The 27,899-nt window shown below is 41.7% G+C and overlaps 3 protein-coding genes across 4 annotated transcripts; 1 reads left to right on the top strand and 2 right to left on the bottom strand.

Moving 5' to 3' along the window:
• Positions 1-209: 209 nt before the first annotated feature.
• LOC122274389 lies at positions 210-3,262 on the bottom strand. The gene is made up of 5 exons (XM_043083431.1): positions 2,639-3,262; positions 2,395-2,528; positions 1,386-1,672; positions 986-1,282; positions 210-715 (listed from the first exon to the last, which is right to left on the bottom strand). The coding sequence occupies exons 1-5, from the start codon at positions 3,260-3,262 to the stop codon at positions 210-212; spliced, it is 1,848 nt and encodes a 615-aa protein (XP_042939365.1).
• Positions 3,263-6,799: 3,537 nt separating this feature from the next.
• LOC122318962 (proteasome subunit alpha type-4) lies at positions 6,800-9,088 on the top strand. Of its 2 annotated transcripts, none has more exons than XM_043136759.1 (2): positions 6,800-6,954; positions 8,112-9,088. In XM_043136759.1, the coding sequence occupies exon 2, from the start codon at positions 8,123-8,125 to the stop codon at positions 8,873-8,875; it is 753 nt and encodes a 250-aa protein (XP_042992693.1). In that variant the 5' UTR covers positions 6,800-6,954; positions 8,112-8,122; the 3' UTR covers positions 8,876-9,088. The 2 variants fall into 2 exon arrangements, with proteins under 2 accessions (XP_042992693.1, XP_042992692.1); XM_043136758.1 differs by having other exon boundaries at positions 6,802-6,960.
• Positions 9,089-11,117: 2,029 nt separating this feature from the next.
• LOC122274390 (probable cinnamyl alcohol dehydrogenase 1) lies at positions 11,118-14,440 on the bottom strand. The gene is made up of 3 exons (XM_043083432.1): positions 14,186-14,440; positions 11,850-12,000; positions 11,118-11,748 (listed from the first exon to the last, which is right to left on the bottom strand). Exons 1-3 carry the CDS (start codon positions 14,438-14,440, stop codon positions 11,552-11,554), a joined length of 603 nt encoding a protein of 200 aa, XP_042939366.1. The 3' UTR covers positions 11,118-11,551.
• Between the last annotated feature and the right edge of the window lie 13,459 nt (positions 14,441-27,899).

Raw genomic sequence — 27,899 nt, forward strand, 5'->3', positions numbered from 1 at the left:
ATAGAGGTGTAGGAGAGGACACAACCAATTTCAATAAGAAGACCTCGAAGCCAGAGAATCTCAGAACAAGCAGCGGACATTGCATGGTATTCAGATTTAGTAGAAGATTTGGATACACGATCCTGTTTCTTACTTTTTCAAGATATCAAGGAGTCACCAAGAAACAGGCACCGACCCGTAACAGATCGGCGCATATCAGGATATCCTGCTCAATCAACATCACTGTAAGCCACAAGACGAAGATGAGTGCTAATAGGAAAGAACATGCCACGACTAGGGCAACCTCGGAGATAGCGAATGATATGAAGAACTGCAGGCAAGTGGAGATGACGTGGAGCCTGCATGAACTGACTCACCTGCTGAACAACAAAGGAAATATCAGGGCGAGTAATAGTCAAATAGTTCAGACTCCCCACTAACTGTCGATACATAGTGTAGTCAGAGAGGAGATCACCCTCTTCCTGACGATACTTTGTGTTAACTTCCAGAGGAGTATCCACATAAGAAGTATCCTGAAGACTGGCCAAAGTAATATGATCCTGAGTGTATATATGCTGATTCAAAAAAATGCCAGAAGGATCGGTATGGACTTCCAACCCCAAGAAGTAAGTAAGAGGACCAAGATCCTTCATATGAAAGGAGGCCTGGAGATGATGCTGCAATTGGGTGATCAGGGCAGAGTCCATCCCAGTAATAACAATATCATCAACATAAACTAGAAGAAGAACAATGCCAAGAGATGTCGTGCAAAAAAATAAAGAAGAATCATAGGCACTTTGCTTGATGGAAAATTGAAGCAAAGTGGAGCGGAATTTATCAAACCACGCTCGGGGAGCCTATTTCAGCCCATACAATGATCTTTTCAATTTACAGACATCCGAGGAAGAAGAGGAGGACAAACCAGCGGGAAGGGTCATGTAGATTTTTTCTTTGAGATCACCATAAAGAAATGCATTTTTGACATCTATCTAATGAAGAGGCCAGCCTTGGGAGGCAGCAACCGAGAGAATAGTCTGAACCATAGTCATCTTGGCAACCGAAGCAAAAGTCTCCTCATAGTCCACTCCATACTCTTGCCGATTACCAAGTGCAACCAACCGAGCCTTATACCGATCCAGAGTCCCATCAGAACGCAGCTTGATGGAATAGACCCATTTGCAACCAATGGCTTTCAATTGAGCAGGACAAGGGACAAAATCCCATGTATGATTATCCTGAAGAGCCCGAAGTTCCTTGGCCATTGCCTCACGCCAACAATCATGTTTAGCGGCCTCAGAATAACCTGACGGGATGGGAATGGAGGACAAAGTAGCATGAAGAGAGGGATGAGAGAAACCATACCGGTTTGGTGGAACAACGAGGAACGGTGGTAGTAGCCATATTACTCGTAGAAGATTCAATCTGAACAGGCTTAGATGGCGGACTAGGCTCAAGAAGGGGCAAAGTAGGGTGTCGTCTTTCATATACAAGTCCAGATTTGAATCGGTCAGGAAAAGTAACCAAGTCATCAAAAGTAGGCAAATCATGCATCTCAGTCAAAGACTCAACAGAAGAAGGAAAGAAGGATTGATTTTCAAAGAACACAATATGACGAGAAATACAAAAGCGATTAGAGCATGGATCATAGCAAACATAGTCTTTGTGAGAAGCACTATAACCCATAAAAGCGCACCTAACAGATTGAGCATATAACTTATGTTGTTCATAAGAAGGCAAATAAACAAAGCAAACACAATAAAAAATATGCATATCAAGATAGTTAGGATGTTGACGATAAAGATGAAAGTGAGGACTTTCAAAATTTAAGACACTGGATGGTAGTCTATTAATTAAACAAACAGCCGTAGATAATGCTTCGACCCAGAATTGAGGGGGAACAGAGGATTGGAGTAGTAACATACAAACAACATCCAACAAATGTCTATTTTTCCGTTCAGCAACACCATTTTGTTGAGGTGTATGCGGACAAGAATGCTGTAAAATAATGCCTTTTTGGTTAAGAAAATCATGAAACTCACGAGACATGTATTCACCGCCTGAATCAGACCGCAAAATTTTAATACCAGAAGAAAATTAAATCGTTGAAAGACAAAGAAGACCTTAGATTTTGAGCGAAGAAATTAAATCCAAGTATACTTCATAAAATCATCAATGAACGTAACAAAATATTTATAATTTGCATGAGAGATAACAAGAGAAATTCTCCACACATCACTATGAATCAAATCGAAATAACGTTCAGCATGATTACTATGTGAAGGAAAAGCAAGAGACTTACTTTTGCCTAATTTACATGTGGAACAATCAAAAGAGAGAGAAGAAAATTGATCTTTATTGTCCAACAAACTAGAGTTTATGACACGAGATAGAATAACGGGATTAGGATGACCTAACCGTTTGTGCCACACTTCATACTGAGTGTTCACAGTGTTATAAGTAAATGAAATGACATCAAGAATGGAAAAATGTAAAGGAAATAAACGTCCAACTTTAGGCCATTTCGTGAGTATCTTGCCCGACACCTGATCCTGCACAAGATAACCATCACAAAAAAAAGAACATCACAGTTGTTATCAACCAATTGACCCATTGAAATAAGACTAGTAGAAAGCTGAGGAGATACAAAAATATCGCTAACATTGGAATCCATATCCCTAATAGCATGAATAGGTAACTGACTACCATTAGCAACCTGAATGTGTGCCAATCCAGTATAAGGCAGAACATTGCTAAGTGTATCAGAAGAACTAGTCATGTGATTAGATGCATCCAAATCAACAAGCCAGGAGGGAGAAATGAAATCATTACCTTGCAGCCCTAAGGCTGAAAAAGTTGAAAGAATAATCTGCTGAACCTTCTCAATAGTAAGAGTAGATGAGTCATCAACAGAAGTAGAAGAAGCGGAATCCACAGTAGCCTGATAAGCATTAGCCTGACGATGTTCAGGATGAGTAAGACAATCTTTGATAATATGCCCAGGCTTCTTATAGTAGTTGCAAGATTTCCGGGCACAATTATTAGCGATATGACCATATTCTTTGCAACTGAAACATTGAACTGTTTGCATGTCTCGTCCCTTGCCTTTTCCTTGAGCAACATAAGCCACTGCATTGGGTATCATTTTTTCGTACTGATAAGTAGCCTGTGTGGCAAGACGCTGCTCCTCACGAAGTAACTCCCCAAAACAAACATCCAAAGATGGCACAAGAGCACGATTCATCAAATTGGAGCGAGTAACCTCAAATTCAGGGCGTAACTTCATTAAAAATTGATCTCGTTTGCTTTGCTTATGAACTTCTTGCACAATAGAGAGACTCTTCTGGTACCTTGACATAAATTATGTCAGTAAATTCTCCCTAGAGATTATTAAATCTAGAAAAATAATCCTGAATGGATAGATTGCCTTGAGTATAACTGGAAATTTCATACTCTAATTGAGACCGTTGGGCCGGATGGTCTTGATTATACACCTTGTTTAAATATTCCCACATAGATTTAGCAGTCTTATAGGGCTTTAAATTAAGAACAATAAGAGGATCAACGGATATTAAAATCCATGTCATCACCCGAGCATTTTTGATCTTCCATTGAGCTAATTTAGGAAGCTTAGTAGGAGCTGGATTACTCCCATAAATATGACCCCATAACTCCTTTCCCATAACAAATAAACAAAATTGAAATTTTTAAGTAGAATAATTTTTATGCGTAAATTTTACAGTAAATGAATCGGAAGACATGATGCTTGTAAGGAAAAAAAATTAATCACACGCCCAACAAAGAGGATACCTGCTCAACTGAAATATGCTGACAATAAAAAAAGAATAAAAGAAGTTGCCGACACCCCAAAGTGAACCAGAATTTGCTGCCGACACCCAAAAGTGAACTAGAAAAAAAAAACACAAGAAGCTGTTGCCACCCAAAAATGAACAAGAATCTGCTGCCGACACCAGAAAAAAAACATAAGCTACTGCCGAACCAACCCACAAAGCCAAATCTGAAGAGGCAACCAAAAATCACAAAGCAAAAAACAATAGAAAGTGCTAATAGGGTCCTGGAACCAGAGCCACGCAATAAGGAAGCCGAAAGTCACAAAAAATACCAAACCCACAACCAGACTGCACCGAAAAACAGAGGAGAAACCAAGATGGCACCCAGATTGCACCGAAACACCAGAACAACACCCAAAAAGCAGCACAGAAGCCGCCAAGAACTCCAAAGAGAAAAGCCTGAGAGAAAAAAATAAAAAATCGTAAGGCTAGTAACCTGCTCTTGATACCATGCCAAATGGATTGAATACCTCCATTGTGAGTATTTCTGTTCATTATAAAGGCACTAATGTGCAGTATACACGGCTAGAATTAAGCCTAAATTACAATAATGAAAATCTGTCTACGTATGGAAGCTAACAGCCTATACAGATTCTAAGTAAGGAAATATATACAAGGAAACACAGAGCATATCATGCTAACAAATTCTAAATCAAAAAGCTTATATATTTTTGTAAATTTGTACAAACATTTAGTTATTTAATTATGTTTTTTATTTTTTAAGAAAGGAACAATCTCATTCAAAAGTTATTTAATTATGTTAAGAGTACTGGCATTGGCCTAGAATCAAATTTAAGAACTAGCCAAATGCCAGTGGCTCATCAAATTTTGTCTAGAATCACTAATATTCATCTACAATGAACTAGCCAAAGTTCATTGGTTTATGCTTTCAGCTACAGTTATTGTATCCCTTCCTCCAAACTTGGCCAGCGACTGTAGCTCAGCCAAATGGTTATTTTATTATTTCCGCTCCCCCCAATGTCTCTTTCTTCTCCCTCGATCTGCTCCACCTTTCCATTTCTTTCATTTCTCTCTTTCTTTCATTTCTTTCTTCTTCTTCTCTACGCCGAAGCTCTATATCTCCTTTATCTCCATAACTGCCTTTGCCTTTACCATGCCACACTCTCTCACAAATTCTCTCTTGCTCTTCTTCTTTTTTGCTCCGTAAGTTTCCACACTGCATCAACACGCACCCAGCCAAAGCTCAGCCACCGTAGCCCAACTCCCTCAACCATGATCGGGTAGACGTCTCTAGCCACAGCATCATGGCTGGTAGCCTTTCCTGTCATGGCCCAAGTCATCACAACTGTGATGCGAACCACATTTCCTGCACTACACAACAATCACAACCTCTGTTTTTAGGAAAGGAAAAGAAAGCATGTGTGAGCTCTCAGCTCGTTGCACAACCTGAGCCTAGCTACACCTCCACATCGCCTCAGAAGATGCCATCGAGTACTGCACATCAGCCCCTCTAATGGTCGCGTTTCACAGTGAGGTTCTTCCCCTCGACGTCGTGCCCACTCTTTTTGATCTAACTTCGTTCTCTCTCTCATCACTCTATCTCTCTCTCAGTTACTTGGCCATGCAGATCGACGACAATTTCGTCTAGTGCAGCGCAGCTGACCTCTGTCTAGCCACTTGCGGGCCCCAACTCCGTCGCATGCCTCTCCCATGGGTCTCTATTTTCGTTTTCATTTTTGGATAAGCTTTGCTGCTCAAAGCTTGGTGTTCCTTTGTGTGTGTTTGTGTATTTAACATTATTATTTAAATATATAATATTATATTATTATTTTTACTTTAAAATGACTAGTTCAATGTGGATTAACTTAGCTAAAGGTTTTGGCTCTATCTAAAACTTGAAATTCTAACCAAAATTTAGACTTGGCAATGGCTAGACCATTGCCATTGCTCTTATAGTTATATCATTTGCTAGATGAAATATATATATAATATAGATTGACTAACAAGGGTCATTTTCTAGCTCTGCTCGGTTTTCTTGATCTATGTTGGTTGGTCGGTTATCCCGAGTTGTATGTTAGTTATTTTCTTGCACTGTTTGGTTTAGCTAAGACGGTCCTTGCTTGGTAATTTTGAGGAAGGGTTATTTTATTTATTTATTTATTTATTTTTGTGTTGCTTGCTAATACCAATCATTGTGTTGGTTAAATTGGCCTAGTTCTCAAGGGTCATTTTCTTGCACTGCTCGATTATCTAAAATAGTCTTCTTGATTGGACTGTCATGCTTGGTGATCCCTAGCAGTGTGGTGGCTAGACTAACATTGATGGTGATCCCGAGCAAGGTTATTTGCCTACGTTGCTGGTTATCTCGAGTAGTGCTTAGCCTAGTTGTCCTTGCTCGCTAATCTCGAGCAACGGTTATTTTTTGGTCTTGTATGTTAATAAAGAGCATTGTGACGGTTCAATTCGCCCAACACAATACTTAGGATCATCAAGCATGTCCGATCCAAACATTAGGATATGCGCTTTTATAATATAAGTAGATAAATTTATTTAAGTGTTGTCATAAAAGTAGTGATACAAAGTTCAACCAATCGATACTATCCTCCCATTCGAATTTTGCTAAAACTCCATTCTAAATTCCTATCCAACCAAGTTCATTTATTCATCAAACTCAAGTCTAGTTTATTATAAAACCAAAATCGAAACAATATGTTCATATTCATAAACCTATATTGGCAAGACAATAATATCTGTTTTTAGATATTAAATAAATGAGAAATGATAGTTGTAATCGTGAATACGTAAATACAGTGCAATCACTTTAAAAAATAAATAATACACGACCTATATGAAAAAAATTAATATAATAATAAATTGTATTTTTTTTTATAATAATTATGCGGTATTTACATATTTTATAACTGCATATAACATTACTCAATTCTATTAAATGTAGGGTAAAAACTTATTTGATCAACACATCCAACTAAAAATTAAAATAAAAATGGAAAAAAAAAAAAAAAAAAAACAACGAAAAGGCTGCCGTTTTGCGGAAAATAAGTATGCCCCGTTCGGTCACTCCCAATCGACACATTCGGGATCTTCTGCTCCTCTTCTCGTCGTGACACAGACGCCGACGCATCTCGAAGCTCCGCTTCCCCTTTCTGTTACGGTTTGCTTTTTGTTTCTTATTCTTGTTCCTTGTCTTCTCGTGTCTTTCTTGTATATGCTTCTTATCTGCTATTTTTGTATTTTTTTTTCTTTTCTCCTTTCCATGGCAGAATCATGCTGTTTTCGTAAATGAGTGCTTTTGTTTTGTGTACATTATGGCGTATTTTTTGACAAATTCATCATTTTAGGTGGATTTTCACAAGAACCAGATCCTGGCTACCTCAATTTCTTGGTTGTTTATAAATGCCCTAAAACTATTTTTACTCTTGTTGTTTTGTGTTTGGATCTCTTGGCTCAAATCTGATGTGTACTATTAGGTGTACAAAATGGAATTTTTGGGACTTAGCCGAAGATCTTCAAACTGAAGATATAATCGCATGGAACATAGATGTCATTGTGAATTTGTTTCCGAGTGTGACTTTACATGTTACCTTTCGAGCAGCTTTAATTTTCTTTTACAGTACGAAACATGATAGTTTTCTAAAGAAACTGCTGAACTTAACGGACCAACATCATCATTGTTTTTTTCTATCTTTGGTGCTCCTAGTCACTCAGCGAAGTCATAATACCATAATTTTAGCTTACATGAATTGATGCTTCGTCTTTCTGTTATTCACACATGGGGAGAAACGTTGTAGCTTAAAAATCGTAAGTGCTATTGGTAATTATCTATTTGTTTTCCCTTTTCCTGTTAGAAGGCTAATTTATTGAATCATTTTGATAATATTTTTTATTAGCACTGGGTGTCCGAGAACCAAGTCCTGACTAATATCGGGGCTGCATGGGTTCTCAGCAAGGAGTTTTTCTTAAGTGCACCCCGGGTAGTTCAAGGGGAAACTCCTCTATGGCCCCTAGAAATTGTTTGCACATAAGAGGATTTGAACTTTAGACCTGGAGGGAGCATACCACCAAGACCAAGGCCCTTAAACATGAATGGTTTAGGCATTCAGAATAAGAAAACACCATCCAGTGGCTACTAATATTTATTTTGTTAGTTGAGGTAGGGAGAGATTCCTGGTGTGTGCTACCGAGATAAAATGCATAGTGTCTGCACCATAAAGTATGCATACTCATTTTTTTTATAATGCCATTCTAAGGACTGTCTTTGAACTGTGGGATTTTTCTCTTTTGATGAATTCTGTTTTGTTTCAGTGCAATATAAAATGTCTCGAAGGTATGATAGCCGTACAACGATATTCTCCCCAGAAGGTCGTCTCTACCAAGTTGAATATGCAATGGAGGCCATTGGAAATGCTGGAACCGCTATAGGGATTTTATCAAAGGATGGAGTTGTTTTGGTTGGCGAAAAGAAGGTTACTTCCAAACTCCTTCAAACTTCCACATCAACTGAGAAGATGTATAAGATTGATGACCATGTGGCATGTGCTGTTGCTGGAATAATGTCCGATGCCAACATTCTTATCAACACGGCTAGGGTCCAAGCCCAGCGTTATACATTTGCTTACCAAGAGCCAATGCCTGTTGAACAGCTTGTCCAATCTCTATGTGACACCAAACAAGGCTACACACAATTTGGTGGGCTCCGTCCATTTGGTGTATCATTTCTGTTTGCAGGTTGGGACAAAAATTTTGGTTTCCAGCTTTACATGAGTGACCCAAGTGGAAACTATGGTGGTTGGAAGGCTGCAGCAGTTGGGGCAAACAACCAGGCGGCACAATCAATGCTTAAGCAGGATTACAAGGATGAAATCACAAGGGAAGAAGCGGTTGAGCTTGCACTGAAAGTGCTCAGTAAGACAATGGACAGCACAAGTCTTACTTCAGATAAGCTGGAATTGGCTGAAGTCTTTGTCTTGCCTTCTGGAAAAGTTAAGTACCAGGTATGCTCACCAGAATCCTTGAGTAAGCTGTTGGTGAAGTTGGGAATGACCCAACCTGCTGCTGAGGCTTCCTAAGATATCTGTTTTCGTTTATATATTTTTCAGAACCTATCTAGCACTTGCTGCTATTTTAAATTGTATGTTTCATTTTGTATGACGGTAAAAACAGGTTATGGATTCTTCCTCAGGTACAATCGCTTCTTCATTTGGTCTTCTTATGTTTTATTAACTAGATACTTTGTTCCTTTGGGTAGCTGCTGTAGATTGTGATGGGCTGAGTTTCTATGATTTTCTCTCTCTTTTCCTATTTCTAATTAGTTGTTTCTATTGTATGCTACCCGTATGGCATATACTTGTATCATGCCCTTTGAATTTTTAATAAAATCTTTAATTATCTAAAAAAAAATAAGGTAGAATAATAGATTATGGGAGTTGTAGAGCTTTCATTCTGCATTTCTAGAATGCTGGAGTATACTGATGATGCAAAGTGGATGGTGAAGTGCCATTCAAAATTTCTTAGTATCTACAAAGATCAGCCTACCATATGTCAGTGTCTTTTTAGGAAATGCTAAGTTGAAAGGGTTCTAGTAAAAGATGAGACTTATGTCGAGAAATCTATCACCACTTGTGTATTTGTAACGCCCCAATGGAAGGCCCAAACCACATGGTTTATACTTCAAAAGGACTAGTCAATGATCCAATTGAAACCCCATTGGAACCTTATAAAGAGCAAGAGCTTTTCCTTCCCAAGCAATGTGGGATCCCATACACCATCTACCCTTAATCTTATCATACAGGGGTATCATAATCTACCCCCCTTAAATTTCCGACGTTCTCGTTGGTCCTGTCCGTTGTAAGTGGCACGGCTCAAGTCCCACATTTCTGATTGGGATAGGCTCTGATACCATTTGTAATGTCCCAATGGAAGGCCTAAACCACATGACCTATACTCCAAAAGGACTAGTCAATGATACAATTGAAGATCCATTGGAACCTTATAAAGAGCAAGAGCTTCTCATTTCCAAGTAATGTGGGATCCCATACACCACCTACCCTTAAGCTTATCATATAGGGGTATCACAGTATTCTATACAAAAGCCGTTTATTTAACACACCCGCCACACCACCACATTGGCTTGCGTGTTTCCCATTTTACTGTTGTTTATAATATAGCAGCCAAGAATGAAAAGGATTAAAACTGGATTTCTGATGGTGGCACCCATGAGGTTCCCTGCCGCAGCTCCCTTTGATATTCCATGAGGTCTGGCATTTCCTTTATCTCTTTCTATTTCAGGTTTTTGAAGATCTTAGACATAAGAATGAAACAGAAATTGTTTAGGCTTATAGGCAGAAACTTCTTAGCACTGGTTGCACTGATTTGGGTGGCTATGAAAGTTGATTTCCAGAGGATCTGTTCTTGCAAATAAATGACTCTTGCAAGGTGGAAACAGGTATTGATAGCATTGTATCAAAAATAATGAAATTGCAAAGCACATGAACACTAGAAAAAGGAACGAAGTAAGCTGATCTCGGCAGGTGCTAACAGGCTATGAAAGCCAGATGGGCTGAATCTGATGAACTTGTGTTTAGAGAAGATGTTGACGACCTTGGGTTACCTGGAAATGTAAGGATGGCTTTCAGGCGTTGTTTAGATTTTATAGGGCTTGAAGCTGAAATCAACTTGTTTAAACAAGATAGGGTTTTGGTGAAAAAGCTGAAATAAACAAGTTCTTCCACTTTTCTTCTATTTTTTGCTTTAAATCCATGTCACCACCACATGGGCGGATGTGTTAAAATACGTGGTTGCTATATAGAAGAACTCTAAAATCTTTGATTATCCAGAAGAAAGAAGCTAGAATACTATATTATGGGAGCTTTACAGCTTTTGTTCAGCATTTCTAGAATGCTAGAGTATGCTGATGGTGCGAAGTGGATGGTGAAGTGCCATTTAACATTTTTTAGTATCAACAAATATCAGTCAACCGTATTTTAGTGTCTTTTCAGGAAATGCTAAGTTGAAATGGTTCTAGTTAAAGATGAGACTACTGTCAAGAAATCTGTCACCACTGTTGTATAATGTAAATATGCGGTATCTATAAATTTAGAATAAATTATATTGGTAACGAATTTGTCGAGGAGCTTTTGTGCTACAATTTTGTAACGAGGATGCTCAACAAAGTCACATCGGTGGAAAGTTTGCCATGAGGATTTACCTTGATGCTTACGGTACGGCCATCAGGAATGGAATGATGAAGGTTTTCATTTGCTCCAAGTTTTAGAGTAAGTGATAATCTCATAATGAAATCAAATAAGATGATTCTGAGTTAGCATTGTATTTTCGGTCATGCCCCTTAGCATTAGCTTAAGTAATGAGATCCAGCCTAGGCGTCAGCTTCAACAATTGTCTTGCATTAGATATTGGTGGCCATACACATTTGTCTTGCATTATGAGGCTCATAGGCTATACTCTCCAACTCCAAAAATAGATTCTGGAAGTAATCAGGTTGATTTGAACATAAAGAACCAAGTTACACTACATAACTTGATCTCCAAGTTACAAAATAAATAAAGCACCATAAACTAAAACCAGACGCACATACAAAAACAGTGAGAACATTAACCATCAGAAATTTCATGCTATTAATTAACTACGTCCCAACAGAGAAAAGCAGATACAACCCTTCTAGATTTATTGGAAACGCTACCTGCTTCATGCATAAAAGAAATCCCTCCCTTGTCTGCTTCATGGTGTCATTTCAGGGAGTTTTCAATATCAATCACGAACCGGTACTTGACATCACTCTTGATCAGCCTCTCAATAGCTTCATTTACATACTGAATCGGAATTACTTCTATCTCGGGATAAATCTTGTGAGTAGCACAGATGTTTATCATTTCTCGTGTATCTTTCGTGCCTCCAACTTGACTACCAGTAATGGTTTTCATTCCTGCATGCATGTAGTTCATTAGGCTGGCAAATTTTGAAACCTAGGTTGGGAAATTATATGAACTTCAAGAAATGCTCGAGTTCTAAAATCGAGAAAGTTACCTAGCAGAAGGCTAGCAGGGCTGACCTTGACTTCACTAGGGGCACCCACAAGGACCAGAACACCAGCAGTCTTTAAGAGTGACATGTATGCATCAAATGGGTGATCCCCAGATGCTGTGTCTATTATAAAGTCAAATGATTTAGTCAGGGCCTGCAATAGAAAATAATGGAAAGAGTAACCATCAGCTAGAACAAAACCATTGATTAAGGTCTTGTTTGGTTATCAAATTCAATTGAGATGAGATGAGATATTTTATTGAAAGTTGAATAGAATGTTATTATAATATAATTTTTTAATATCAGTTTTATTTTGAAATTTGAAAAAATTGAATTGTTTATTATATTTTGTGTGAGAATTTGAAAAAATTATACTGATTATATGAGATGATTAATTTTGTGTAACCAAACCAATCCTAAGACATCGACTTTAATATTGCCTTGCATATGGGAAAAATATTTTATCTAAGTTTGGACAAGAATTCAAGAATTTTAAACAAGAGAGAGACAGACATGTAAACGAGATATATAACATATTTATTAAATGGAAAATTAATGCAGTAGCATTAATCTTTTTCTTCAACTTAAAAATTCAAAATTTGCGTAAAAACTCAAGGAGATATTAACTAAGAAGAAGCCTTGTTTTGTACGTTACCGCCATCTTGATAGGGTCCTCCGTCGAGATCCTAGACACCAAGCTGCCGCGCCCCTTCTTGCTCCTCAATGATCGATGTGGGTTGCCACTTGTTTGATCGTAATGGTTATGGGTGGTGTTGGCTGAGTTCGTATAGTTGATCAGTGGCTGATGGTGGGCGAGATTCTAGTGACTGGGCATGCATGCATGCATGTGCAGTAGCTGAATCGTCAAAAACGGTTGTGAGTGGGATCAGGTGGTTAAGTGGTTGGCTGACCAAGTCAGGCACACGTGGCTCCTGCTGGTGGGCTAACCAAGTCAGGCACCAGGTGTCTCTTGATGGTGGCTGACCAAATCAAGCACAGGTGTCACTCGCTTGGGGGCTGACCAAGTCTCACAAAGGTGTCTTCTGATGATGAAGCACACGTGGCTAAGGGTGGTTTAAGTGGGTTGGCCGAGTGGGTGATGGCTGAGAGGTTTAAGGGATGGTTGGTTACCCCTACAAAGTAGGGGAGCGGTTATGGCTAGACAGGTGGCAAGGGTTGAGCGTGTGGCTTGACTGGTGGGTGGTAACTGTCAGCTTGTCCCTGACCTTGCTCCAGATTCGACCAGGGTGGCCTGGTGTAGACCAGATGCCCTTCAATGGCAACTCGTGGCTGCTTTAAGCGATGCCCCACTCGAACGGTTCAAAATAATCAGCAAGCAAATGCGAATGTGATGCAATAGACACAATCCAAAATGCTGAAATACCTCAACAATGCATTAATCAAAGGAAAACAATGAAATGAATAGGTTACCCTGATTCACGAATTGCACAGGGTGAGCCTTCTCCTTTGGGATTCACGGATTGCACCCAATGGAGCCTAAGTGACAAAGCACCAATGTGTCTATGGGGGCTTACAAGCTAAATTCGTCCAAATATTCCAAGATAAAAACTAAGTTCCAAATGTTCCAAGATAAAAACTAAGTGATAGCCTATTGCCTCACTTATAGTAGAAAGCAACTAAAACGATTACAAAGGAAAAATGGTTCTTGGCCCACGCCTCCTGGTTAAGGCCTCATGCTGTCGGTGGCCCATGGGTGGCCAGGATGACTCACAGCATAGGCTTCATGCTCGCACGCGTGGGTCTTCAGGTTGGCCTGCCGGGCTAGCCTTGGCTGGTCCATGGTCCTTGCATGTGTGGCCCAGGTTGTGTGGGCTGGACGCCATTGGTGAGTTGCTGGGTTGGACCGTGGTTGACTTAAGCATGGCAGGCTGTTGCATGGCCCAGGCTAGTGGAGCCTGGGCGTTGGTCTGCATGGCCCAGGTTGTGGTGCCTAGGCGTTGGTCAGCAAGACCCTGGCCAAGGCCAGGGCGTTGATCAGCATGGCCCTGGTTAAGACCAAGGCGTTGAGCAGCAAGGCCCTGGCCAAGGCCAGGGCGTTGATCAGCATGGCCCTGGTCAAGACCAGGGCGTTGAGCGGCATGCCAGCATGCGTGGGCCTGCTGGGCAGCCGCACCATCAATTCCAAGGTGGGTGTGCAAGCATACGCTGCGCGGGTGCCTAGGCCATGCATGGGCCTTGTGCCTACGCACGACCCATGCATGCACGCGGTGTGTGCGCATAGCCCATGCGTGCCCGCTGCGCACGCGCACTAGGCGTGCGTGCAGTCTAGCCGTGCGCTGAGTGTGGTGTGACAACCTCGCTTGCGTGCGCGCGCTGACTGTTCGCTGCCTGATGGAGGGTGACCGTGGTCTAGCATTCACCAAGGACTTGGTCTGTAGGCAATCAAGCGATGCCAATAGTGCTGCTGGCGTGCTGTCTTGGCATGGGCTGGTGCTGGTCAAGGCATGGCCCGTGGCCTTCTGCTTTGGGGTTTTGACATTCCCCCTACCTTTTAGCATATCCTTGCCCTCAAGGATCAATTGGGGATACATCTTCTCCAGCCCATCATAGTCCTCCCAAGTTGCCTCGTCCATTGATAATCATTCCCACAGGATCAATGCTTGCCACACCCTTGGTCTCCCTCGGCCCCTTCGATGCAACCTATATCCGAGTACTTCGTTTGGCTTCATAAGGATCCTTCCCTCTTGATCCACTGTGGGTAACTCCTCCCCAATGAGACTCGGATTTCCAACCTTCTTCTTGAGTAAGGAAACGTGGAATACCGGGTGCAATTGTGAAGTTGGTGGAAGCTGAAGCTTGTATGCAACACTGCCCAGTTTCTCCAACACTCTATAAGGCCCATAGAACTTCTGGTTCAGCTTTGCACTCGCAGTTTTCCTCATGGTCTTCTGCCCAAACTGCCTAAGCTTCAAATAGACATAGTCGCCTACTTTGAAGGACACAGCACGTCGTCCCTGATCATGATACTTCTTCATTCGAGTTTGGGCCTTCTTGAGCTCTTTTTTAACTTTGGCCAGTACCTCGTCCCTATCAATCAGCTCCTGCTCTACTTCATTATTACTGGCTGAGCCCTTTTCATAGCTGACCAAAAGTGGTGGTGGTCTGCCATATACGACTTCAAAAGGGCTTTTCTCAATAGAAGAGTGATAAGATGTGTTATACCAAAATTCTGCCCATGGAAGGTAATCTGCCTATCTCTTTTGCTCTTCATGACAAAAGCACCTCAAATATTGTTCTAAGGTCCTATTGACCACCTCAGATTGGCCATCCGTTTGTGGGTGATAAGAGGAACTCGTCTTAAGCTTGCTGCCTTGTAATTCAAATAGCTGCCTCCAAAATGAACTCATAAAGACCCTGTCCCGATCTGATACTATGGTCCTTGGAAACCCATGCAGCTTAGTAATGTTGTTGACAAAGGCTTTAGCCACTGACTTGGCTGTATAAGGGTGATATAGAGGGATAAAGTGGGCATACTTGCTTAGCCGGTCTACTACCACCAGAATCACTTCATGCCCTGCACTAATGGGTAGTCCCTCTATGAAATCCATAGCCAAGTCCTCCCAAATTCTGTTTGGAATTGGCAATGGTTGGAGAAGTCCCGCTTCTGGCTTAGTGTCATACTTGGCCTTTTGACAGATGTCACAGCTGGCCACAAGTCTCTTGACATCACCCTTGATTCCTTCCCAATGGAAGAAATGCTTCAATCGGATGTATGTTCTCAACCATCCAGAATGACCACCTTCCTTGCTGTTATGGAAGTGATCTAGGATCTCCTTCCTGAGATTGAGAACGTTTGGCACATAAACATAGTTCTTGTAGAAGATCAGACTGTCTCTCACTTTGTAGTTTACAACCCCTTGCCCTTGGGTATCCAAGAGCTCAATGATCTCAAGTGCCCTTGCATCCAATCTGGTAGCCTCTCTGATCTTGTCCCATACTCGCCATTCTGCCCCACTTAGTGCCAAGTTTGATGACTCCTCGTCATCTCCCACTATGTCATACTCAAAGCCTAGCAACTTGAAAAGGAACTTCTGTTGTTCCGGGGTGACAATTTTATGCTCCAATAGATGCCTTAAGGCCTGCTGGTCTGTGATGATGGTAAACTTGCGCCCCAAGAGGTATGGGCGCCACACCTTGACAGCATGCACCACCGCTAATAGCTCTCGGGCATAGGTACTCCATGCTTTCTTCATAGGCCCGAGTGCCTTGGAAATGAAGGCCAAAGGCCTTTGGTCTTGGACCAACAAAGCCCCGATGCCTTCGCCGCTTGCATCTGTATAAACTTCAAAATTGGGAAGTGCCAACACAAGTGTCTTGGTCATGGCTCGCTTCAGTTCTTCAAAGGCTTCCCTAGCCTCGGTTGTCCACTCGAAACTGTCCTTCTTGAGCATTGCTGTGAGTGGCTTGGCTATGAGCCCATAGCCTTTGACAAACCTCCTGTAATAACCTGTGAGCCCCATAAATTCTCTCAAGGCTGAGATGTCCTTGGGTAGAGGCCAATCCACCATGGCCTCTATCTTTCTGTGATCGACTTTGACACCATCTCCTGAGATAAAGTGGCCTAAGTACTCCAACTCTTTCTCCATGAAGGCACACTTGGTGGCTTTGATAAAGAAATGATGCTCCTTCAGAATTGTTAGCACCTTTTTCAAGTGTTGCTTATGCTCTTCGATGGTCTTAGAATAGACCAAAATGTCATCGAAGAAGACAAGCACAAAATTCCGAAGTAGTGGCTTGAAGATGCTATTCATTGCAGCCTGAAACGTTGATGGAGCATTGCACAAACCGAAAGGCATCACCAGGTATTCATAATGGCCTGAGTGAGTCCTAAAGGCTGTCTTATGGATGTCTTCCTCATTCATTTGAATCTGATGGTAGCCGGCCCTTAAATCTAACTTCGAGAACACCGTAGCCCCATGCAGCTCATCTAACATCTCATCGACAGTGGGGATTGGAAATCTGTCCTTGACCGTGGCTTCATTCAAGGCCCTATAGTCCGTACAGAACCTCCATGTGCCATCCTTCTTCCTCACCAACAGCACCGGTGAAGAAAAGGGACTGGTACTAGGGCGGATTAGGCCACTCTTCAGCATCTCATCTACCTGCCGTTCAATCTCTCCCTTCTGAAAGTGGGCGTATCTATAGGGTGGCACGTTGATCGGCTTGGTTTCATCCACTAGTCGAATTCTATGATCAAACTCTCTAGGAGGTGGAAGTGCAGTGGGCACCTCGAGTACTCCCCTGTGGGCTGCTAAGACAGGCTTGACTTCCTCAGGCAGTAGCTCTAAAACATCATGGGTGCCCTCCTGACCCTTGTTCTCGACTTGTCTCATTACATCCTCTTTGGCCACCACGATGGCGAAGCAATGTGCCCCGCCTTTGCAAAGCTTCTCAAACATAATGGCTTCACATGACTTGATCTCCTTACTGGCAATGGTTGTCCACAGTCGCTTCTTGGAGCCAAGTTTAAACTCCATGGTCATGTTGTGATAGTCATGGACGACCCTGCCAAGGCTCTTCAGCCAAGCATTCCCCAAGACTAAGTCAAGGTCGACCAAGGGCAGCACATGCAAGTCTGCCATAATACGGACCCCCTGAACATTCATCTTCACTTCACGGATGAGGGCCTCACATTGCAGCTTTTCTCCACTTGCCACCTTTACTTCAAATGGGGGGATAGGGCTCGACTTAAGTCCAACCTTGCCCACAATGCTGAAATTAATGAAGTTGTGTGTGGAGCCGCTATCTACTAGCAAAGTCACTTCATGCTTGCCCACCCATGTCATCAATCTCATGGACGTGAGTTTAGAAATGCCGGCCATGACATTCAATGATAGCTCAGCCTTCTCTGGTGTGCCACCAGATTCGGTTTCCGCCTCTTGGTTGGGTTCCTCTTGGCTGCTTTTAGACTCATCATCACTTGACTCGTCCTCAAACATAAACAAGGCCTGAGCTGCCTTGCACTTGTGACCAGGGCCCCATTTGTCTCCGCACTTAAAACACAGCCCCTTCTTGATGCGCTCTTGCACCTCTTCACTGGATAACTTCTTGATCTCCGGTCTCGGTTTGGAGGTGGTGGCTGATGTGTCCCTTCCCTTCCAAGAGACCTTGGTTTACAGTCTTGAAAGACTTGCTCCCCATGTCTTTGGTTGGGCGCCGCTCACTAGAATGGCTCTCCTCAAGAATTTCAACCATCTTCATCACCTCAGGTAGCCTTGTGGGCTGTCTAAGTTTGATTTCCTTGGCAAGCCAAGGTCTCAAACCATCAATGAATGTGCCTATCAAAGCTTCCTCCTACTAGCCCCTAACCATGATCTGTAGCTGCCTGAACTCCTTTATATAGTGCTGGACCTTGCCCTCTTGCCTTAGCTTGGCCAGCTGCCCATGGTGATTGACACCTGGTGATGGCCCGAACTGACTGAGGAGCTCCTTCTCAAAGGCTGTCCAACCCAGTCTCATATGATCCTTGTCGTACTGGTCCCTTATCCAACGCCACCATTTTCCAGCCCTGCCTTCAAGGTAAAAGCAAGCTATGGACACCCTCTCATGGCGTGGGATGTCATATATCAGAAAGTAGTGGTGGACCTTGTCCAACCACTCATAGGGGTCACCAACGCTATACTTTGGGAAGTCAACCTTAGGCCGCCTGGGTCCCCAATCCTGATGCCGGTTTCCTCTTCTATCTTCATAGTCGTCCCTCTCAAATTGTGGCCCATGGTAGTCACGACTTGGCTGCCTTCTCCATGCCCCGGGTTGCTCATGTTGGTAAGGCTCCTCATAGCCTTGCTTGTGCTCAAATTCCTGGTGCTCATGGTGAACACTAGGGCTTCCAGCCCGATAGCCAGCCAATGGCTCCTCTGTCAAAGGCAGCATTTGGAATCCACCTCTCATGGTAACCTTGACGGTTCTCTACACGGCCACCATGCCTCAAACCTTGCCTTGGTGACGCATGCATGGACACGGTTACACTGGCTTCCAGTCCATCAGTATAGGCATCGCCCCCATGAGGTGGTGTCATAGGACGGTTCTCGGCTAGTCTCCTGTCTAGCCGCTCCAATGTGGTGTTCGTCTCTCTCCTTATTTTCTCCATGGCCCTTTGGTTATCCTTGTTAGAGGTCTCCATGGCCACACGCAGCTCAGCTAAGTTGTTGGTGACACCATCAAGAATTGAAGTAATCTTGTTGGTGTGATCCTCTAGAACTTCTAGCCGGGCTCTATTAGAAATGCTCGTGGGCTCCTCTACAGACTGCCTGTCTTGCATATTGATTCACTCTTATTACTATATCACGGCTGAGTGGCTTGCAAACTGACCCTCACAGATGGTTTAGGCTTGCAAATTGTTGGTAAAAAGGGATGAAAAACGGGCTGATGGTGGAGGCTCGTGGTTCCAACCTTGGGTCCTTCACCTTCAAGGGTGACCGACCCCAACCACAAACTGAGTCCGACCTTGGGTTGCTCATGTTCTAGCGTGGCAACCGCTCCAAACCTATCTACTCCTTCCTCTACCACAACCCCCAAACTTCACAATGCAACAATAACAATAGAAAGAAAAATTGCAGCAACGTCAGGATCCTCTGTGGATCCCCCAACCAAACTCACAAAGACAAGTGATGGGTTGCCTACCTCAATAGAGAAGTGAGAACCTCTCTTGAACCTTCAAGCACGTGGCTGCTCTCAATGAAAGCACCAAATTGGTTATAGGGTCCTCGATCAAGATCCTAGACACCAAGCTGCCGCGCCCCTTCTTGCTCCTCAATGAACGATGTGGGCTGCCACTTACTTGACCGTGATGGTTATGGGTGGTGTTGGCTGAGTTCGTATGGTTGATTAGTGGCTGATGGTGGGCGAGATTCTAGTGACTGAGCGTGCATACATGCATGTGCAGTAGCTGAATCATCAAAAACAGTTGTGAGTGAGATCAGGTGGTTAAGTGGCTAGCTGACCAAGTCAAGCACACGTGGCTCCTACTGGTGGGCTGACCAAGTCAGGCACCAGGTGTCTCCTGATGGTGGCTGACCAAGTCAAGCACAGGTGTCACTCGCTTGGGGGGCTGACCAAGTCTCACAGAGGTGTCTTCTGATGATGAAGCACACGTGGCTAAGGGTGGTTTAAGTGGGTTGGTCGAGTGGGTGATGGCTGAGCAGTTTAAGGGATGTTTGGTTACTCCCTACAAAGTAGGGGAGCGGTTGTGGCTAGACAGGTGGCAAATGTTAGGCGTGTGGCTTGACTGGTGGGTGGTAACTGTCAGCTTGTCCCTGACCTTGCTTCAGATTCGACCAGGGTGGCCTGGTGCAGACCAGATGCCCTTCAATGACAACTCGTGGCTGCCTTAAGTGATGCCCCACTCGAACGGTTCAAAATAATTAGCAAGCAAATGCGAATGTGATGCAATAGACACAATCCAAAATGCTGAAATACCTCAACAATGCATTAATCGAAGGAAAACAATGAAATGAATAGGTTATCCTGATTCATGAATTGCGCAGGGTGAGCCTTCTCCTTTGGGATTCACGGATTGCACCCAATGGAGCCTAAGTGACAAAGCACCAATGTGTCTATGGGGGCTTACAAGCCAAATTCGTCCAAATGTTCCAAGATAAAAACTAAGTGATAGCCTATTGCCTCACTTATACTAAAAAGCAACTAAAACGATTACAAAGGGAAAATGGTTCTGGGCCCACGCCTCCTGGTTAAGGCCTCATGCTGTCAATAGCCCATGGGTGGCCAGGATGACTCACAGCATAGGCTTCATGCTTGCATACGTGGGTCTTCAGGTTGGCCTACTGGGCTAGCCTTGGCTGGTCCATGGTCCTTGCATGTGTGGCCCAGGTTGTGTGGGCTGGGCGCCATTGGTGAGTCGCTGGGTTGGACCGTGGTTGGCTTAAGCATGGCAGGCTGTTGCATGGCCCAGGCCAGTGGGGCGTTGGTTTGCATGGCCCAGGCTGTGGTGCCTGGGCGTTGGTCAGCAAAACCCTGGCCAAAGCCAGGGTGTTGATCAGCATGGCCCTGGTCAAGACCAAGGCGTTGAGCAGCAAGGCCCTGGCCAAGGCCAGGGTGTTGATCAGCATGGCCCTGGTCTTGAGCAGCAAGGCCTTGGCCAACGCTAAGGCCAGGGTGTTGATCAGCATGGCCCTGGTCAAGACCAGGGCGTTGAGCGGCATGCCAGCATGCGTGGGCCTGCTGGGCAGCCGCACCGTCAATTCCAAGGTGGGTGTGCAAGCGTGCGCTGCACAGGTGCCTAGGCCATGCATAGACCTTGTGCCTACACACGGCCCATGCATGCACGCGGTGTGTGCGCATAGCCTATGCGTGCCCGCTGCGCACGCGCACTAGGCGTGCGTGCAGTCTAGCCGTGCGCTGAGTGTGGTGTGACAACCTCGCTTACGTGCGTGCACCGACTGTTCGCTGCCTGATGGAGGGTGACCGTGGTCTAGCATTCACCAAGGGCTTGGTCTGTGGGCAATCAAGCGACGCTAATAGTGCTGCTGGCGTGCTGTCCTGACATGGGCTGGTGCTGGTCAAGGCATGGCCCGTGGCCTCCTGCCTTGGGGTTTTGACACATCTGCTGTTGGTCAGATGAAATCACAAACTTGTCTACATTAAGACTTAAGGCCTCCCCTCTCTTAGATATGCTTGTGCTGAAAACTGTAACGTTCAACCCAAAAGTCTTGCCAAACTTGACAGCCATATGTCCCAGACCACCGAGGCCAATCACTCCTAAAGATTTACCAGGTTCATTCATCTTGTACCTTATCATGGGAGAATAAACTGTAATTCCAGCACAAAGCAGAGGTGCTGCTGAAGCCAATGGATAGCTATCTGGAATCTTATAGCAATATCTGTAGATCCAATAATTTCCTAAAATAAAACTATATATTAATCTCGTAAGTGATATATATGTAAACAAATTTCTACCATCAAGTAATGAGTAACTGATCATATCAATCCATTAATCACTAAAATGGAAATATCGACTTAATTTTCATATCAAAGCTTTTATGAATATAATGATTCACACAATAAATTGTCTGTCACATACTAAACTTGTATATAGCTTAACTCAGTGATCATATCCTCATTTTTCACATCAAAAACCTTACAACATCGTAAAAATACTTGCCTTTCATGGACAACAGTGTAGTTGGAGTATCCTCCTTTGGTGATTGTACCATCAATATCGATGCCGTTAAAAGTGTGAACGGCTCCCTTTTCACAGTGGACTTCTAAAGCATCATTACAAAAAGGGCAATCTCTGCAAGAGCTCACATAAAATCCCACCCCAACGTGGTCCCCAACTTTGAAACCGCGGACATTGGAACCAATCTCCTTCACAATTCCAGCAATCTCGTGTCTTCAGCCATGCAAATAATGCAACGACCATCAGTTCATAAAATTAGCAAAAGAAGGAAAATATATATATATATATATATATATATATATTCAGGATTGTTTATTAACGTAACACTCGATCGGCACACTGGTGGCATGGAAGCTTTGTATCTGAGTTAATTACATAAAATTTAGTTACTTAGGTCCCAATGATGTGATTTGACTATCTTTATCATGAAATTAGTGCACATTATATTAATTTAATTAATACCCAGGCACCACAGGATACTTGGCGTCTCCATATTTGTTCCTGGTCCAAAATACGTCGCCATAACAAACTCTACAGTGCGTAATCTTTATAGAAACATCATCTCCTCCAACAGCCCTGCATGAATTTTCCAACAGCTCAGCTTCTAATTCCAATTTCAAACATTTTAGTTAATTGTTAGCAGAACTAGTCTGGAAATCACAAGGCCGCTATAATACCAAATAGGCTTCATCTCTCTTTGTTTATTGAGAAGTGCTACAACTACAAATAGATTGTATAAAAGTATTAAACTTACAAATTGACATGATTTTATATTATCTGATGGATTTATTTAACAATAAAAATAATTTTATAATTTGATTATCATATCAAGACAGATCAGTTTATAAATTTATTTGTATAATCATTTTGGGGGCTAAAATATTTTTATTTATTTATTTAATCTGGCCCAGTGTCTCTTTCCTAGAGTTGAAAACTAACCGCGTCTATCAATATATTGTTTAATACCTACGGCTGAATTTGTAAGGTGAGAGAACTCCAGACTCATCTCTTGCCGCCCATCCAAGGCAGTCTTCAATTGCACGTGAAGAACCCATTGTACGTACAGTGTCTCTTTACCATATGCAAAGCAGTTAGTATTAGTAAAAGCATCATAATCAGTTTTCTCGGAATAAGAAGAGCTAAACACACACACACAAATACATCAATGTTAAAGAAAGCAGAAATAAATAAATATTAAAAAATTCATTGGCAAAAAAACACACGAACAGTGCCTGCAAGATATACGAGCCATTATATATGTAGTTTAATGGAATGCATTGTCGAGTAAAAGTATAAACAAATTGCATGAAAAAGATAGCAAAAAGGGAAAGAAAAAAAGAAAAAAAATACAAGATCAAGTTGTACTGATGAGGAGGTGGCTCACCTAAGATGGAAAAGTTCCTTTTTGGAACGGAAGTTCCTACGTTGTGGGTTTAACGGCAGCTAATAATATTTTGAGACGTCAGACTCTCTCATGCAAAAGTCTTGCATTGCACCTACCTTATATTAAAGAGAGGAAAATTCTTCTTGTCATCCTCACACTTCACACATCACACTTATTTTAATTTTTTTTTATTTTTTCTATAATAAATATGTAGTGTGTGGATGATAAATAGAATAATTCAATTAGTTTAATAAGAATAAAATGAAATAAAAAATAAAAAAATAATATTTTAATATATAAAGTATTTGGTGCGGGATGATATATAGCATTCCTCAGAAAGGGCCGGTCGTCTACAAAAATCATTTTTATAGTTGGCTAATAATCACATGCCACGTAGGTAGTTCATGAAAATCACTTATACACCTGCATACACCCAATAGACACTTCACGTAAGCACACTTTCCCCCCATCTCCTCTGTTATTGAGACTGAAGTCATCCCCTTTCTCTCCCAATACAGGTCCTACTCCCACAACCATGGCGACGACGACAACGACTGCATTCATAGGTATTTCTTTAGCATTTTATTCTCTAGATTTAAGATTTTATTCTCTCATATTTTCTGGTTTTCTTCTTCTCTAGATATATTTTCAACAAATATATGGGAAATATATATGGAAAATTCAAGAGTTTTTGGGCAAACAGAGGCCTTTATTCAATTGGGAATAAAAAAAAGGAAAAACCTATTCTCTAAACAACCAATTGGAAATTGAATTGAGACGAACCCAAATCCAAACTATGAACTGTGCTGGAAATTGTTGTAATCTCACAACCATGCACAAAACAAACAAGCCCATAAGGAAACATTTACGTACGCAAAATCGTGAAAAACAGATTATTTCATATATACTTGGCATGCTCACTCCTCTAAGATTACAAACTTACAAAATCGACACCCTCTCTCTCTCTCTCTCTCTCGTTGATTGTCCCATGAGTGAATGAAGAAAATGAAAATGCAGGAAATAAAACCTTAACTAAACCTAGAGAATAAAATCTAGAGAAGAAGAAAATAAAAAATTATGAGAGGATAAAATCTTAAATGTAGAGAATAAAATGTAGAAAAAATACCTAGGAATGCCGTCGTCGCCGTAGTCATGGGAGTAGGACCTGTAGGGAGAGAAAGGGGATGTACTTCAGTCTCAATAACAGAGGAGATAGGGGGGAAATGTGCTTACGTGAAGTGCCTATTGGGTGTATGCAAGTGTATAAGTGATTTTCATGAAATGACTACGTGGCACGTGATTATTGGTCAGCTATAAAAATGATTTTTGTAGACTACCGCCCGTAGCTTTTCTCCTCCTATTAATGGTACCAGATGTGGTGCAAGTACTGCCAACTCCAGTACGTATGGAATGACCTCGATTCTTTTGACAAGTTTTTCCATGAGAGAGAAATTTTGTCAATTACCCAGCCAATACATATATAGACGTGACATTTCCATGAAAGACAAAAATTTTGTCAATTGTCCAGCCAATACATATATAGACGTGACATTTCCCTGAAAAACAGAAATTTTGTCAATGGCCCAACCAATACATATATAGACGTGACATTTCCATGACGTGACATACACTCTGAGCTCATCATTCGGAGACCCGGAATGTTTCTTCCATGTGATTGGTTGTCTTCTCAACACAATGCAAAGGAGCCGCTCCAAACCGGACTAGGTGATTACGTTGAATTTACACCATTCAATGGGAGGGTGACACATATGCAGCTATGGCCATGCAACTCTATTATATCACGGTCGAATCGATTACATCAAAACAAACTATTTTTTAAAAAATGCTGAGTACCTCTGTCGCGCTCTCTTTCTTCTCCACTCCTAATGGTGTAAAAATAAATTAAAAAAATTAAAAAATCAACTTGGATCGAATTGGACTGATTGGTTTAGTTTGACTTTCGGTCAGTTTGGTCTAGAATCGATTATTTCATTTTAAAAATCGATTAAAATTTAATTCAAAATCAGTTTTATATTTTTTAACATCGGATCATACTGGTTTATCAAAGAAGAAGAAATGTAACGGAAGATTTAAACTGATATGTCAAAACTGTTACAAACTCAACTGATATGCCAAGATTGCTGCAAGCTAGAATCAAGGACGATTTTAGCAATTTAGAATCAAGGATTGGTTTTACATTGTATTAATATTTATGTTATATACTTTTCATATTTAGCTATTCTGTTTGTATATAAACTAGTTTTTGACATATGAATGAATTGTACAAAATTCAATTCAAAAGCAGTGCTTATTCTCTTGGTATCAAGAGAGCCAATCTCTAACGAGTACCTTTTCTTCATCCTCGATAATGTCTTCTTCCGCATCCTTTAATAACCCGATCATTACCATTAATTCCACTCTAATAACCTGATCATCACCATTAATTCCACTATTACCATCAACGGGAAGCTTACGTCATCTACCTTGCCACAATGGAGAGCACAGCTTGAAGCATTGCTTATTGGCTATGATATCATGGATTTTGTCACTAGTGACCGTCTATGTCCTGCCATTGATGTTGAAAATTCCACCACAATCACACCGTTGCTTGCTTCTTGTAAAACATCTCATGAAACTTGGAACAAACTAACTTGTCTTTATACAGGAAAATCTTGCACTCGTGTGATGTAGTTGAAGGAGGATCTCACTCTCAATCATCATGGCACTCAGACTGTCACATAATTTCTCCAGGCAATCAAACTTATTGCTGATGAACTTGCTAGGATTGATCATCCTATCTCCGATGATGATCTGACCCTTTACATTCTAAATGGGTTGGGTCTAGAGTATAGGGAAATTCATGCACCTATATGAGCTCGAGAAATCCTCTAAGTTTTGAGGAGCTCTATGATCTATTAATCGGCCATTTGGAACAACAAGCTGCGCAACCCTTGGTTGCAACAACAAAGTACACCCAGCGCAAGCAACCCCCATCTGGAATGAATGACCAGCGTTCTTCCTCCAAAAGTCATGACAACAACAAACACACCAACAATGGATCAGGCTTTTGCAAATATAAGCCAAAGTGCTAGCTTTGCGACCAGTTGGGCCACATTGCTAAAACTTGTTTGAACCATACTCAAAAGATTTTCTTAGCAAATTGTGCTGCCTCCTCCAAAAGCAAAGATAAAAAATGGTTAGTGGACTCGATTGCTTCACACAACATGACAACTGATCTTTTGAATATTTCAATTCATTCTTAATATGATGGTACGGATGAAGTGGTGATTGGTAACGGATCAAGTTTGCTTATATCTCATATTGGGTCATTATCCTTTACCTCTCCCAATTGTATTTTTCATTTGAATGATACCCTATGTGTTCCCACCATTAAAAAAAAAAAAAAAACTTAATTTCCGTTCATCATTTTACCAAACAAAATAATGTCTACTTTGAATTTCATCTGTCTCATTTTTTTGTGAAGGATCGAATCACGGGGCAATACTACTCGAAGGTGAATGTGAGGATGGCGTTTACCCTTTGCCACAGACAATGGCTACGATTTCAAAACCCACAATTGCTTATGTTCAAAACGTACTACGGCAGATGGATGGCACAAACATCTTGGCCATCCTTCTCCAAAAATCATTCTCCACCTTATCCACACCTTTTCTTTGCCTACTAATAAAAAAAAAGTCCATCTCTATGTGTCTCATGTTCTCAAAATAAAGCCCATCGGCAAATGTTTCACTCTCATGGTTTAACTAGCACGGCACCACTGGAATTAATTTATTTAGATGTTTGGGGTCCCTCTCATGAAGTTGGTATTGATGGTTCAAAATATTATATTATTTTTGTCGATCACTATACCAAATATATATGGCTCTATCCTATGTCTCACAAATCAAGTGTTCAAACTATATTTCCTCAATTTCGAAATCTTGTGGAAAATAGATTCAACACTAAAATCAAGAACTATATTTCGACAATGGAGGTGAATACATTGCTCTAAAAAATTACTTATCTGTTCCTGGCATTGGTCACTATACTACTATTCCCCACACCCTATAACAAAATGGTATGTTTGAAAAACGACATCGCCATCTTGTTGAAACAGGTTTTACTTTTCTCACTTATGCAAATATGCCTCTTTCCTATTGGCTATATGCGTTTCAAGCTACAACATACTTGATAAACCGAATGCCAACTTCAACCTTGAACTATAAAACACATTTTGAGAAGCTCTTCAATTAGACCCCCTACTACATGAAATTAAAATAGTTCAAGTGTCTTTGCTACCCATTGACCAAACCCTACAATATCGATAAGCTCCAGCCCAAAGCTGTCCCTTGTATCTTCATGGGTTATTTCTAACTCAAAATGCATATCTGTGTCTTGAGCCCATTAGCCGAAAGGTCTATCACTCTCGACATGTTCTTTTTGATGAGTGAACATTTCCCATGGCTCAACCGACATCCCATACTTTAGAAAATTCCCAAATTGGCAACAG

This window comes from Carya illinoinensis, chromosome 8 (genome assembly GCF_018687715.1).
Source record: "Carya illinoinensis cultivar Pawnee chromosome 8, C.illinoinensisPawnee_v1, whole genome shotgun sequence".
Classification (NCBI taxonomy): domain Eukaryota; kingdom Viridiplantae; phylum Streptophyta; class Magnoliopsida; order Fagales; family Juglandaceae; genus Carya; species Carya illinoinensis.

What these genes read in the sequence shown, in the direction of transcription:
- LOC122274389 (XM_043083431.1), bottom strand. Translation starts at nt 3,262, where the DNA reads ATGAAGTTACGCCCTGAATTTGAGGTTACTCGCTCCAATTTGATGAAT. An exon ending in TTAGGGATATGGATTCCAAT is followed by an intron (nt 2,529 to 2,638) that starts GTTAGCGATATT and finishes TATCTTGTGCAG; the next exon opens with GATCAGGTGTCGGGCAAGAT. An exon ending in CTCGGTTGCTGCCTCCCAAG is followed by an intron (nt 716 to 985) that starts GCTGGCCTCTTC and finishes TTCTTCTTCTAG; the next exon opens with TTTATGTTGATGATATTGTT.
- LOC122318962 (XM_043136759.1), top strand. Translation starts at nt 8,123, where the DNA reads ATGTCTCGAAGGTATGATAGCCGTACAACGATATTCTCCCCAGAAGGT.
- LOC122274390 (XM_043083432.1), bottom strand. Translation starts at nt 14,440, where the DNA reads ATGGACGAGGCAACTTGGGAGGACTATGATGGGCTGGAGAAGATGTAT. An exon ending in CCTCCATCAGGCAGCGAACA is followed by an intron (nt 12,001 to 14,185) that starts GTCAGCGCGCGC and finishes TTTCTATTGCAG; the next exon opens with GCCCTGACTAAATCATTTGA. An exon ending in CCCTGCTAGCCTTCTGCTAG is followed by an intron (nt 11,749 to 11,849) that starts GTAACTTTCTCG and finishes ACATGCATGCAG; the next exon opens with GAATGAAAACCATTACTGGT.